The 15,798-nt window shown below is 33.6% G+C and overlaps 1 protein-coding gene and 1 pseudogene across 1 annotated transcript; both read right to left on the reverse strand.

Moving 5' to 3' along the window:
• Positions 1-3,328: 3,328 nt before the first annotated feature.
• Positions 3,329-8,915, reverse strand: LOC112751187 (SPX domain-containing membrane protein At4g22990-like; annotated as a pseudogene).
• On the reverse strand, positions 3,748-5,622 carry LOC140173090 (SPX domain-containing membrane protein At4g22990-like). Its single transcript, XM_072218281.1, has 4 exons — positions 5,376-5,622; positions 5,013-5,218; positions 4,573-4,763; positions 3,748-3,829 (listed from the first exon to the last, which is right to left on the reverse strand). The coding sequence occupies exons 1-4, from the start codon at positions 5,620-5,622 to the stop codon at positions 3,748-3,750; spliced, it is 726 nt and encodes a 241-aa protein (XP_072074382.1).
• Positions 8,916-15,798: the final 6,883 nt, after the last annotated feature.

Here is a 15,798-nt window from a genome sequence, read left to right on the forward strand (position 1 = left end):
GCATGATTTGAAAAGCGGTTATAACAACTTCATTAAACTTAGTTAAGTATTTTGCTTGGATGTAGAGATTTATTCTATTTTATTTATATAAAAAATTTCTAATGTTGTTTTATAAATATATGCTTACACAAAATAGATTTTATTTAAAAGAGAATTTTTGTCCTTTAAAAATTAACTACAAACTTGATTTACTTTTTCATAATTAAATTAAATTTTTAATTCAAATTAAATAAATTTAATGTTAAAAGATATTTTAGTCTTTTAAATTAATTCTAAAAAAATATTTTTATCTTTTTAATTCTTTATTTTTTTCATAATTTTGTAATAATTTAATATCAATTAAAAAATAAAATAAATTAAAATTAAAATAATAAAATAAAAAAGTTTTAACCCGAACAAAATTTTAATACTTTTTTCTTTCTCCTCTTAATTGTAGAGTACTTCTTCTCTCTCTTCTTAATTACAAAGTACTAAAACTTCATCTTGGAACTTCTTTTTTTTCTTTAGTTAGAAAATACTAAAACTCCATATCACTTTGGAGTATCAAATCATGTGTTCCTAAATTTTCCGCCAAAATTGTTTTAAGTAATCTTCTAAATTTTAGATTTCACTTTAGAGAATATGTGATCCCTCATCATTTATTTCATAAGTGAAACTAAAAAAAATATAAGAGAAAAAAATTTAAAGATGAGAAATCACACTTTAGAAGATAAAGTGACAATCCAAATTTTAGATGATCCAAATTCATAAATACCTGTAATGCCATAATTTTATATGAAGACATTTAAGCTTAGTGGATGTATAAACATATATACATACATAAATGAACTTTCTTAGTTCAGTGAAAATTAGTCGAATGCAATAAAGATGTTAGTTCAGTCTAATAAACTAAAGAGACTTGTTACACATCCAAGTATTTTTTCATCCAAGTTCATCTAAGTAGGCCCAACACCAACAAAAACCACTCTCATTAAAGGAGCGTGATCACACGCTTGGTTCATAACGCTACTCTTTGTCTTCTCCTTTTCCGTTTTCTCCTTCTTCTTTCAAATTCGCGCACATAAGTTCTTCTTCTGCTTCTTCTTCTTCTTCTTCGCGCACGCAGATTCTTCTTCTGCTTCTTCTTTCGTTATAGTCATCACCAACAACACCAACATTTTGCTTGGTTAAGTGGAGTTACTTATTTTGATTTACTTGATTAATGTGTTTAGTTGAGTCCTTGTGCATGCAAAAATATTTTTCTTACTGATTGAATGTTTATCACGTTTTATTAAGCACATGATTGGTGTTCGGTTCAGTGGTGTTGGTCATTTTGATTCACCTGATTGTTATGTGTTCAGTTGACTTCTTTTACATGGAAAAATGCTATTCTTGATGATTTAATGTTTATGACGTTTTATTCAGCACATGAATGTTGCTTGGTTCAGTGAAGTTGATCATTTTGATTCACTTGATTGTTAGTGTGTTCAGTTGAGTCTTGTGCATGTAGAAATATTTTTCTTGCTAATTGAATGTTTATCACGTTTTATTCAGCACATGATTGATGTTCGGTTCAGTGGTATTGGTCATTTCGGTTCACCTGATTGTTATGTATTCAGTTGACTTCTTTTGCATGGAAAAATGCTATTATTGATGGTTTAATGTTTATGACGTTTTATTCAGCACATGAATGTTGCTTGGTTCAGTAGAGTTGCTCATTTTGATCACCTGATTGTTAGTGTGTTCAATTGAGTCCTTGTGTATGTATAAATGTTTTTCTTGATGATTAAATGTTTATCACGTTTTATTCAGAACATCAATAGTGTTGGTGCAGTGGAGTTGCTCATTTTGATTCACTTGATTGTTAGTGTGTTCAGTTGAGTCCTTATGCATGCAGAAATATTTTTCTTGCTGATTGAATGTTCATTACGTTTTATTCAACACATGATTGATGTTCGGTTCAGTGGTGTTGGTTATTTTGGTTCATTTTTGTTCTGCACAATTCAAAACTCTTCCTCCTCATCTTCTACTGCTTTTACCAGAGAGAGAAGGAAGAAAAGACAAAAAGATACAACAACAGCAACAAAAAAATGACGATAAAGAGAAAACACGTGAAGAAGAAGGAACGCGAAAAAGGAAGAGAATGAAGAAGAGGAGAAATAGGAATGGCAACAGATCCCCATGGGGAAAGGGACATGCCCCCCACCCCGTCCCCGCCCCGTATCTGTGACGAGTAGCGAATACCCAATATCCGCCGGATATCCATTCCCTGCGGATCTTCCTTAAAAAAAATTAAAAAATTCAAATAACTCAGATTTCAGAAATAATGCACATTAACAATACATCATTCATAACAATGGAGATTAACAATTTTAATTTCAAAACAATTTCAAAACTCAGATCTCTACAATGCAGATTTTATAACAATGAAGATAAACAATACAGATTTTAGAACAATTTAAAAAGTCCCAGATCTATATAATGCAGATTTTATAACGATGCAAATTAACAATATGTTTCAAAAAATAATAAAACACATAGATCTGTAAATGACGAGGCAGTTGCAATCAGCAACGGCGAAAAGCAGACCCAGAGATGGAGTAGACGGCGACAGAAAATCGGCGAGGCACTGATGGCAGCGCACAAATCTATGGCAAAGACAGTGATAGGCAGATCCGTGGTGCTGATGATCTGACGAGGAGGAGGAGGGATGGCACGCGAGGAGGAGATCTGATGATAAAAGGGGAAAAGAAAAGGCAAAACTTGATGAGAAAAGGGGAAAAAGGAAGGGGGAAGGGAAGGCGACCAACGACCTCGCCGAAGGTGGAGAAGCTTGCGGTGAGGCTGGGAAGTGAGCGACGGAAGTGGCGGCAATGATGAGGAGAGGATCTGAGAGTGAAATTCGAGCAAAGAGAATGAGTGAAATGGGAAATTGGGAATAGAGTTTGTTAAAAATATATATCTATACTGGAGATATTTTGGTAAATTGATATTTATGGGTATTAAATGGATATCCACGGGGCGGGTATCTCTACCCCCGCCCCCGCCCCCGCCCCGTTTACAAAACGGATACCCGTTCCCCGCCCCCAGGGAAAAATTGGCCCCCAAACCTGTTCCCTGACGGGTAAATCCCCGCAAATACCCGCCCCACCGGAGAAAATTGCCATCTCTAAAGGAGAAAGAAGAAACGTGGGAGAGAAGAGAAGAGAAGAAGCGTGAGGAAAGAAGAAAGCAAGAAAAGCTCGTAACTTAAAATCACTTGGATAAACTTGGATGTTAAAATTGCTTGGATATGGAGAATATCTCTAAACTAAATTTGTTAAAAAAAGGGACACCATTGCGCAACATATTTAGTTTAGAACATCTAAGAAAATTAAACCAAGTTAATTATCACAGAAAAATTAATGACAGTTAAGGAATCTATTCTGCCAATAATTCACATTTTGCCACCCTACACAACGAAATACTAGGTACTACTTCTACCTTATGAAGCCACAATCACTTAACTGATCAAAATTATCGAATGGAGACAGAATGACAGATAATAAGCGAGGTCATGCTGAAGAGCATTATACTCTTACCATCTCAGCCTGAGAGAAACTCAGGAACATAAACTAATATAATGAATTGTAGGTATAGCATGTTGCTAAGATGGAGGCTATGGAAATGAAGAGTGAAGGAAGCAGTGTGACATTAAGATTACTCTGACCCAAGTAACCAGCCAGGATGATGGTTGCGTCCGCTATAACTCTCGCAGTTGTTCCAGCCTCAGTTTACAAGAGCCCTCCATCGTAGGTTCCACCTCAAGGACATAACTCGCGAAAGCAGCGAGTCAGCGACAAGTTGACACCTGGAACAAATGATAGTAAGACAATTATGTAATTGTCAGGAAAAACAAAAACTAAACAATTTACATCAGCTTAAATCAAGCATCAAGCATGTTTTTAATACTAAATTAAACCAATACATTAAGATAACTATTACTCCCTCCATCCAATAATAATTGTTGGATTGAGAAAATTGGTGCATCCGAAATGTAAATGTATCTTGATACAAATTATGTCTAAACACATGAATTATTTGACATACTTCATGTGTATCGTAAAGGATAGCCTAGTACACAAGCATCCCACATCAGCATAGGGTAAGAAGAAATATAATTTTGTCGACTTTCGACAATCATAAATAGTGCAGCAAAATATCAGATCTTATTATCTTACCTTCAAGCACTTCTGCCGAAACAAACAAAAGGAGGCCTGAACATATGTATTGTGGCACGGAGTATGGAATAACCAAATGGAAGCTAAGGCCTAAGGAGGACACCGATGCAAACCATAATTTCCGATACCAACAGAATTTGCCTGAAACAGATAAATAAAATTCGAATCCATTCACTTAGATGCAAGAGGAGAATATTTGAACAATATCATGGTTCTGAATGATCTCGCAAAAGATGGAGTAAGAGAGGATCTCAATCTAATATATAAGATGGTTTCAATTTCCTTCACTTCTTGTTCAGCATGAAGAAGAAATGTGTTACTATCAACTTACATGCATCTTTCTTAATCCAACTAGAGCATAAATTATCAATACCTATCCTCAAACATGTTGCTTATATAGCTTCCAACAACAACGTTTACAGGAAGAACAGTCAATCGAAGGCAAGCGAGAAAAAGTGCAACTCTGCTTGTTGACCAGTTAAAGTAGTATGTTGTGATGACACTAGATTCCGATAGTAAAATCTCCATTACATATTTGACCATAAAATATATCAATAACTGAACCTGAAAATGTTAAACAAATTCGGTAGGTTAAATGTCTGATTTTCCAATATTTTATCTAAATGATCATTTGCCATTGGAAGTTACTACAAAAAACAGGAGAAAGTGCAAATTGAATGAAATACGCAATGACATATCATATTCAGTTCAGAGCACTCAGGTGAATGATTAGTTTTTTCCATCTTGACATTAACATTGATCTCAAACATCTACATGTAACGAAATTCTCAGCACTTGATAGAAAATCCATACTCTGCGGGAGACCGTGAGTTGTGCACAAATCTTTACAGATGGCGTAAGGAGTCTGTATGCAGACCGAATCGAAGTCGCTGGGAGACGAGATTCTTCTGAAGCTTCTTCACTATCATCATAATCTTGATCGGCTTCTTCATCTCCCTTATCATTCAAAGTAATCAGCAATGGCTGTTTTAGGCCTTGTTCAAGTGCATCGTTCACTTCTACACAAGAAAAACGTGTCATGTTATATTCACATGTTGAGGCTCAACAAAACAAGAGAAAAAAAATCCATATTTGCAAAAGAAAAATGTGCGAGACTACTTTCATTCATTCTGAACAAGCAGCAACAAATTGGTGCAGTATAAGTTCAGTAAGTACCATCATTTAGTTGATGATTATTCACGTGATTCTCATTCTCTACGGGTTCATGAGAAGGTTCCTTGAAAGTGATCCACAACGATATAAGATATATCAGCCAAGCAACACCCATAACCCAACCGGGCAACGTATTTTGATTAAACGTAAGCTTGTAAATCTTAAAATCAGTCTGCAATATGCCAGCTAATGCAGGACCACAAGCCATGCCAAGGGCGCTGGCACTGACGAAAGCAGCTGATGCTTGCATCCGGATTATGAGAGGGACACAGCCACTGATATAACGCCAATTAACAGCTCTGGCAGAACCCAATCTGTAATAATATCCAAGTGTTTATCAGCAAGAAAAGATACCTCATAATATTCCGAATAAGATGGTAAACAGAATATGTACTAATCAACTCAAACACACAACATTATTTGCAAGTACCATCAAAATCATGGCATGCGAAAATTCGGGAATAGAAGACTATTTGCCCACAGAACACACAACCAATCAAGAGAATCCATAATGAACGAGCATCATATGCCAACGCACACAGGATATTTCCAAGAAAGAGAGTTATGCTACTGAAGACGAGGTCTGAAGTAAGATCTATTTGACGAGGCACTAAAATATACCTAAGAGAACACCTGAGCAACAGCCAGCGCCCCAATTACGATACCACAAACTGTTGGTGCAGACCCAAGGCTCATAGAGTAGTCATCTGCTAGGGACAATAATATATGTATTGACCATATACAAAAATGTGTTTGCCAAGTTCAGGATAAGAGACTATGCAATGGTATCTTTCATCATCAACAGGTTCCTCCATGGGGGTTGGCAGCTCTTCTTGCATAATCAGAGCATGTTGCCCCCAAAAAGTTTAGGAAGTTTGTTGAGTTAGTTAACCTGTCAACCACTGCTTTTATTGAATCAATGACAGGATCCTGCATGAAAAGACCGAGGAAATATGATAATCAACACCAATCTTATGATGCTCCAAAGCCAGCTACGATAAAACAAAGTAAGTGTTTGAAGCAAATTAGATGTGGAACCTGCAGAGGAAGGGTAGGTTGATCATAAATTGATAAATAAATTGATAAATAGCTCCCTTGACGGTTCTGAAGTTCATGAAGATTGCAAGATAATCCCACAACAGCTCCTATTCCCTACAAATTTCAAATCCATCAGTCAATGGCCATTCACAAAGTTCTGTATTTATTTATGTGACAGTCCAAGTGAAGACTCGTTTTGAATCAAACATATTACCACATGCTTGAACACTTGTTGCAGCCAAAAGTAAGGATGATTCACGAGAGTTTTAACATAGTAATCGGTGAATCTATAGCCAAAACATTTGTCAAACTTCTTCAATATCTTGCGCAAACCAATAGCACTCATCTCAACAAAGAAAAGAAGCTTTAATAGGTCATGTCCCACTTTTCTATAAGCTTCTTGCAGTTCAGACATTTTGTGAATTTCAGGTTACTGCAGAATAGCATCATGTTGCTCTCCAAGCTTTGATATCCTGCTTGCCAAAATCACTTGTTGCTCCAAAAGGAAAAGGACAATCTTCTCAATCTGATTTGTAACATTTAGAGAGTGATTGAAACCAATGTTAACACACAACTAGAATCATCACATTCGCAACTAGAATCTAAGTTGACCATTGGCAGTAATGAAAATTGAAAACAACAGAAACCTGATTATCTAGCATTCTGGAGAAATCCTTGAGCACATGGCGTCAATCTTGTGTTCCGAGTTGAATTTGCTGAGCAGAGTGCCTTACTCGTTTCTTCATGAGTTTGTAGTTTATATAATATCTGCAACAAGATTATCAAATTTATGAACCCAAAATATCATTATAGAGCAGAACAGATATCCAAGTTGAAAAATCTCAACCCTCAACGTATAGGCAGAGACGTACATACCCCTGCCATTCTTGAATTGTCTGTCTTTCAACTTCTTTCCAAAGGCAACCATCTTTCTCTGCAATAGAAGACATTGTATTCAATGAGAGTGAAACTTACAAATTTTATTAAGAGTCTGGCTTGGTTCATCCAACACTATAAATTGCAACAAGGTTAACCACAACGAATGCATCATATATTTAACTTAATTCAATAGAATCTAACTAATTGGAATCGATTTTGGACAACCTAATTCAATTATAAAGCTCTCAAAGGGCTAGTGTGTATGTGTGTGGTTTTTTTTTTTTTTTTTTTGAAAAAAAAGTTCTTCACAAGAAACAACTTGACTTAGTAAACAATTATTAACTATCAATCACTTGCAAAAGCCAAAGTTCATAGAACATGTTTGAATTCAACTCCAATAATTAAAAAAATAGTCTCTACTAACTAGCTAGATCATCCTAACTGCAATAATCTATATATGATTGTTTAATACCTGAGTTGAAGTCGAGGAGTGCAAGCTTCTCACTGTCTTTGCACCAAATTTCAGTAGAAACATAGTTCACATGATGCAAGTACCATGACATCATCAACCACAACATAAATGTGGCTTGAACGGGAATCTTGAAACAACGTGGACCCTCGTGATTGTGGTCATCAATGAACCAACAATGGAAAATTACAAGTGTTAATACTGTAGTCCAGGTACAGCTATATAGTGGTTGATTTATTATTGATAACAACCCAAGTACCGTTTTTTTCCTTTTTTTTGTGTATAAATAGAATTCTAATTAACATACAGCTATTTAACAGATCTTCTGCAAATTAAAATTAAAAAAATTTTGCAAAAAGTTTTTGGGTTGGTTCAAAATCTAATGTCTAGAAGCAAAACATATTCCTTTATGCGATCAACAGTTTACCATGCATCAAAGTCTATCATGCATTAAAGTCTACCATTTTTTATCACTAGAAGAAATTTTTATTGTTTTTTATCTACACATAAACAGGTAAATTAAAAATTGAAAACGACTTACAAATTAAAATACTTTAAATGCAAACAGACTTGACAGAAACATAAAGCTTGCTTTGAATTTAACTAAAAAAATGATAACAAATTCAGAAATGTAACTTAAATGAACTTAAATATTTTGGGAAAATAAACTGGTGAAGTGCAAAATTTAAAAAGAGAAAAAAAAAAATATGTTTTATCCATACAATTTAACTAAGATATTTTTCTCCCGAAGTTCGAAGTGGCACCAGATATACAATACACGAAAATCCGGAAAAAAGATTTTCGAACATATTTTTCGGGATTTGCATGTATAGTATATGAGGTGGCACTTCGCATGGATTATATAGAGGTGACGACGAAGAAAACACGGCCAAGCAGGCACGTTTGCGACGGCGAGGAGAACAGGGCTGAGTAGACGTTCGCGACGTCAGGCAGCAGAAACGGTCTACGGCAACGACGACACCCTCGGGCTTGTCGACGCGAGGAGGAGAGAAGACCTTCGAGAGGCGGCGAAGATGGCAACCACTGGTTGTCACTGCCGGCGCCGATAGTGGTGGGGGCTGATAGTGGCTGCTTTGCTTTGCTGATTTTGCTCTGATAGGGTTAGGGTTGATCAGTTTGGTGATTTGGGCGTTTGTAAGAGATTGAAGGGGGAGGGGATACTATGGGCTGGGCCTTTTTTTTCTGGGGATCAAAACGGCGTAGTTTTGAGGAGGAGTATCAAACCGGGAGTTGCTAATAAAAAGTTTCGGATATCCATCCTTTAAAGTTTGAATTTCATTTAAAATAGTAGAGTATGATTTCCTACTTTTGAATAATTTTTCTTTTATATTTATTTTTGATCCACCTATAAAAACAATAGTGAGATATCATACTTTATTCTCTAAAGTAAAATTCAAATTTTAGAAAATTCAAATCCAAAAATTTGTATATCTATTTATGTAAACTTTGAGGAGGAATTAATGACCATGTGTCATTTTGAATCATTAATTTTCTTTCTTCTTTTCTTTATGGATATCAGCAATAGATGTTAAATTAATGGTGCATACCATTAATTTTTTTTTTCTTAGTTATTTTTTAAAATTTATTAAAATATGCTAAAAAGATTTTCATTTGAATAAAAAACATTAAAAATATACTAATTAATACTAACAACTCTAAATTTTATATACTTATTTTTGTAATTAGTTTATTAATATTTTTTTAAAATATTAATTATTCAATTCGTGCAGCGTGTGAAAAATTTTGTTATATATTAATAGATATGAGCGCCTTTGCACATTTAGAAAAAAAATTAAATAGATCTATAAAATTGTTATGATAAACATGGGTGGATGCCCATTTAATGAATTGTGACTTCCTTCACAATCTTGGGCGGCCAACCTTTTCGATACAGAATTTAGTTTTATCAAAGGAAAACCATATTTAATTACATTTGAAAGCACAATTTTTATGCACCTATAAATAGAAATATGATATGAAGCAAATGACACTCAACAATAAAAAGCAAATACTTTCTCTCTCTCTTATATAAAGCACTTCTTTACTTTCTTCATATACTACTAATATAATATTAATATATTATTATTATAGTAGTATAATAGTGTTGGTAAATACTAATAGTAGTATTTTCTATTGATACTTTTATGTTATTACTTCTTCCTTATTTATTTTACAATATGTTATCAGCACGAATCTCTAACGAAATTTTAGAAAGACTTCAGGTAACAAATTTTTATTATGTCGAAACTCTTTCATCTTGAATATAATGCTTTTGATATACCTGGAAACAATTATTTATCATGGATAATATATGCTAAAATCCATCTTGATTCAATGGATCTTGGAGATACCATTAAGGCTAAAAATAATACATCCCAGAAGGATAAAGTCAAAGCTATGATTTTCCTTCATCGTCATCTTGACGTATGATTGAAAAATGAATATCCCGCATTAAAAGATCATGCAGATCTGTGGAAAGACCTTGAAGAAAGGTACAATCATCAAAAGACGGTGATACCTCCTCAAGTCCGATATGTTAGAGAAAACTTTCTCGACCTTCCATGCCTCGAATGTGCTCCTGCAGTAGCAATTGAGAAAAAAGATTTAAAAATATTCTGAGTTAATTTCTTACTTTCTTGTTGCTGAATGCAACAATGAGTTGCTCTTAAGAAATCATGAAGCGCGCCCAGCTGGCGCCGCCCCATTTCCTGAAGTAAATGCGGCAACTTATAACCCCAGAAGAGGTAAATGGCAAGATTTTGACAACAAGAAAAATTATGGAAGGAAAATAAATTATATTCACAAGAAAGGATCTCACCAGAAGTGGGATAAAGAAAGAAACAATGGGCAAAGTAAATTAATTGAGGATAAATGCTTCCGTTGTGGTGGAAAAGGCCATTGGTCACGTACCTGTTGTACCCCAAGGCACCTAGTTGATCTTTATCAAGCATCCTTGAAAAGGGATGACAAAGGAAAGGAAACAAATTTTGTTTTAAATAATGAAAATTCCACCACTCATTATGATGTATCTAATTTCTTTAAGGATTCTGAAAGAAATATTGGCTATTTGATCAATGATAGAATAGTTTGATATGTGTATGTGTTTGTTAAGTATTCATGTGAATAATTTTACTGTGCATGTACTTCTACTCATTTTATTATTATTATCATTTGTTTTTGAAGAAAAATGGCAAGGACATATTCTGAAGATATTTGCCTTGCGGATAGTGCAAGTTCGCACACTATTCTTAAAAGTACTATATATTTTACCCATCTTGTGCCAAAAGAATAATATGTTAATACTATTATTGTCTCAGGCAATGTGATAGAAGGCTCCGAAAGAGCTATAATTTTGTTTCCTGGAGGAACAAAATTTATAATAAAAAATGCACTATTATCTACCAAGTCTCTGAGGAACTTGTTGAGTTTCAAAGATATTCGCCGAAATGGATATCATATTGAAACAATGAATGAGGGAAATCATGAGTATTCATGTATCACAACTCATGATTCAAATAAGAAAGTTATACTAGAAAAATTATCCTCACTTTTCATCTGGGTTGTATTATACCAAGATTAGTGTAGTTAAATCACATGCCACTGTAAACCAGAAGTTTACTAGTCCAAATAAATTCATAACTTTGCATGATAGATTGGGTCATCCGGGAACAGGCATGATGAGGAGAATTATTGAAAACTCCCATGGATATTCACTAAAGAACCAGAAGATTCTTAAATCTAGTGAATTTTGTTGTGCTGCATGTTCTCAAGGAAAATTAATTTTAAGGCCATCACCAATAAAGATTGGATTTGAGTCCCCTGAATTCCTAGAAAGGATTCAAGGTGATATATGTGGATCTATTCATCCACCATGTGGATATTTTAGATATTTTATGGTCCTAATAGACGCATCTTCGAGATGGTCTCATGTGTGCTTATTATCTTCTCGCAACCTGGCGTTTGCGAGATTACTAGCTCAAATTATTCGATTAAAAGCACAATTTTCAGAAAATCCAATCAAAACAATTCGTCTTGATAATGCTGGTGAATTTACTTCCCAAGCTTTTGATGCTTATTGTATGGCTAATGGAATAAGTGATGAGCATCCAGTAGCTTATGTTCACACACAAAATGGGTTAACAGAATCACTTATTAAACGCCTCCAATTAATTGCTAGACCCTTACTTATGAGAACAAATCTCCCAATCTTGGTTTGGGGGCATCCTATTTTACATGCCGCATCACTTATTCGTTTGAGGCCAACGAGTTACCATCAGTTCTCTCCTATGCAATTAGCTTTTGGCCAGCAGCTAAATGTTTCCCATTTAAGAATATTTGGGTGTGCGATATATGTTCCCATTACACCACCTAATCGCACCAAAATGGGACCCCAGAGAAAATTGGAGATATATGTTGGATATGATTCTCCCTCTATAATGAGGTATCTTGAGATACAAACAGGAGATGTATTTAAAACCCGGTTTGCGGATTGTCATTTTGATGAATCAAAGTTTTCAATATTAGGAGGAGAGAATAAGCTTCTTGAAAAGGAACTTAATTGGAATGCATCATCGTTGATGCATTTAGATCCTCGATCAGGGCAATGTGAACTAGAAGTTCAAAAAATTATACATTTGCAAAGAATAGCAAATGAATTGGTTGATGCATTTTCTGATACAAAGAGGATAACCAAATCTTATATACCTGCGAAAAATGTCCCAATTCGAATTGATGTCCCAGTAGGACAAGTAGCCACTAAAGCAAATTCATGCCAGAAGCGTGCAGGCCTGTCGGTTCCAAAGGTAAAAATCCTCGAAAGCGAAAAAAGGTAAATACTATTCCTGTTTAAAAAGACATAGTAGAGACACCTGTAGTTGTCCAAAATTCTGATATAATGTTAACGTCAGAAGACATTCAGGTACCTGAAAATTATGAAAATGATGAGATCTCGATAAATTATGTCTTTACAGAAAAGAAATAGGACCGAAATAAGACAATTGTCAATGAAATATTTGTCTATAATGTGGCATTGAATATCATGCATGAAAGTAAGGATCTTAAGCCAAGATCAATCGAAGAATGTCGACAAATAAATGATTGGCCAAAATGGAAAGAAGCCATGAAGGCTGAGTTAGACTCACTTGCAAAACGTGAAGTCTTTATACCTGTAATCTGTACACCAGAAGATGTAAAACCTATTGGATACCGGTGGGTATTTGTGAGAAAACGAAATGAGAAAAATGAAGTTGTGCGCTATAAAGCTTGACTTGTGGCACAAGGTTTTTCACAAAGGCCCGGTATAAATTATGAAGAAACGTATTCCCCTGTAGTGGATGCGATAACATTGCGTTATTTGGTCAGTTTATGTGCATATCATAAACTGCATATGCATTTAATGGATGTGGTAACAGCCTATTTATACGGCTCATTAGATCGGGATATCTATATGAAAGTTCCTGAAGGACTAAAGATATCTAAACCATCCAATGAATATTCACAGGGGTTATACTCAGTTAAATTGTAAAGATCTTTATACAGTCTAAAGCAATCTGGACGAATATGGTATAATCGTCTTACTGAGTATCTGGCCAAAAATGGATTCAAGAATGATGATATCTGTCCATGTGTTTTCATAAAGAAATCTACATCTGGATTCATTATAATTGCTATGTACGTTGATGATTTAAATATCATTGGGACTCCTGAAGAGATTCCAACAATTATAAAAACTCTAAAAGAAGAGTTTGAGATGAAAGATCTTAGAAAGACTAAGTTTTGTCTCGGCCTGCAGATCGAGCATATAAAAAGTGGGATCTTTATTCATCAAACAACATACACAGAAAAGATCTTGAAGAGATTTTATATAGATAAGTCACATCCATTAAGTACCCCAATGATCGTAAGATCTTTGGATGTGGAAAAGGATCAATTCCGTCCTAAAGAAGAGAATAAAGATATCCTTGGTCCTGAAGTACCATATTTTAGTGCCATTGGAGCGCTAATGTATCTTGCTAATAATACACGACCTGACATATCATTCGCGGTGAATTTACTAGCAAGATATAGTTCCTCTCCAACTAGAAGACATTGGAGTGAAATCAAAAAAATTTTTCGATATCTTCATAGAACGGTTGATATGGGATTGTTTTATCCCTATGGATCCAAGTCACAACTAGTTGGCTATGCAGATGCTGGATACTTGTCTGATCCACATAAAGATAGATCTCAAACAGGATACCTGTTCACATATGGTGGTACAGCTATATCATGGAGGTCCACGAAACAGACGATAGCAGCAACCTCCTCTAATCATGCTGAAATACTGGCGATTCATGAAGCTAGTCGCGAGTGTTTTTGGCTGAGAAGTCTGATTCAATATATTATGTCATCATGTGGACTGATTGATCATAAGATAGCTCCAACTGTCCTAGTTGAAGATAATACAGCATGTATTGCTCAATTTAAAGGCGGATATATCAAAGGTGATAGAACAAAGCATATTTCTCCCAAATTCTTCTTCACTCATGATCTTCAAAATCAGGGGACAATTGATGTCCAACAGATCCTCTCAAGTGACAATCTGATAGATTTGTTCACAAAGTCACTCCCAAAATCCTCCTTTGAAAGATTGGTACATGAGATTGGGATGCGCCGATTTCGAGACATCAACTGATGTCGACAAGAGGGGGAGACTGTACTCTTTTTTTCTTGGTCAGATTTTTTTCCATTGGATTTTCTTGACAAGGTTTTTAACGAGGCAGTCCCCATCACAAAGGATATTGTACTTTTTTTCCTTCATTAAGGTTTTTTTTTCACTGAATTTTTTTTAGTAAGGTTTTAACGAGGCAATAATCCTAAATGGTCATCCAAGAGGGAGTGTTGTGATAAGCATGAGTGGATGCCCATTTAATGAATTGTGACTTCCTTCACAATCTTGGGCGGCCAACCTTTTCGATACAGAATTTAGTTTTATCAAAGGAAGACCATATTTAATTACATTTGAAAGCACAACTTTTATGTACCTATAAATAGGAATATGATATGAAGCAAATGACACTCAGCAATAAAAAGCAAATACTTTCTCTCTCTCTTTCTTATATAAAGCACTTCTTTACTTTCTTCATATACTACTAATATAATATTAATATATTATTATTATAGTAATATAATAATGTTGATAAATACTAATAGTAGTATTTTCTATTGATACTTTTATTTTATTATTTTTTTTTTATTTATTTTACAATAAAAATAACATTCTCGAAAAATAGAAAACATACTAAGAAAATATTTTGAATAATTAATTCCGTAAATCTAAAATAATTAATTTTTTAATTTAATTAAAATGTGTTTGTTTTAAAGGTTATCATTTGAAAAAAAAAGTTATTAAAAAGATATAAATTAATATAAACTAAAATATTAAAGAATATTATCTACATTACTTTTTCTGTATACTAACTAAATTAATCATTTAATCTTTTTGTATACTATATAAATTAATTCTTTCAATAAATATATAATTTTTTTAAATAAACAATATAAAAATACAATAAAATAGATTAAATATATAACTTATGAATAACGCAGACCATATATTAGGGGTCTAATAGTATAATTAAATGTCTTTTGGTTAGTATCTGTAAATTTTCGAATTTTTGAAAATTAAATAGTAAGTTATTTATAATTTATTATATTCGTTGATAATTTTATTTAAGAAAAATTATTGTCCTAAAAATAATTAAATTATATTTTATGATACTTTAAATTTAAAATTTATTATGATTTATATAAAATTTTTAAATAATTGAGTATTGATATTAGAAATATAAAATTTTAATAATTAAAAATAATGAGAATTTTATACAATTTAAAATTGAATAATGAAAGGTTTTGATTAATTTTATGAACTAAGAGAAAATTTATTTATTTATCTCTAATTTTAAATCAGAATACTTAATTAAATATAATTTTGTAAACTAAATAGTATTCTTAAATTTAGTTATATTGGATTAAATTGGT

The sequence above is a fragment of the Arachis hypogaea genome, chromosome 15, assembly GCF_003086295.3.
Source record: "Arachis hypogaea cultivar Tifrunner chromosome 15, arahy.Tifrunner.gnm2.J5K5, whole genome shotgun sequence".
Taxonomy (NCBI): domain Eukaryota; kingdom Viridiplantae; phylum Streptophyta; class Magnoliopsida; order Fabales; family Fabaceae; genus Arachis; species Arachis hypogaea.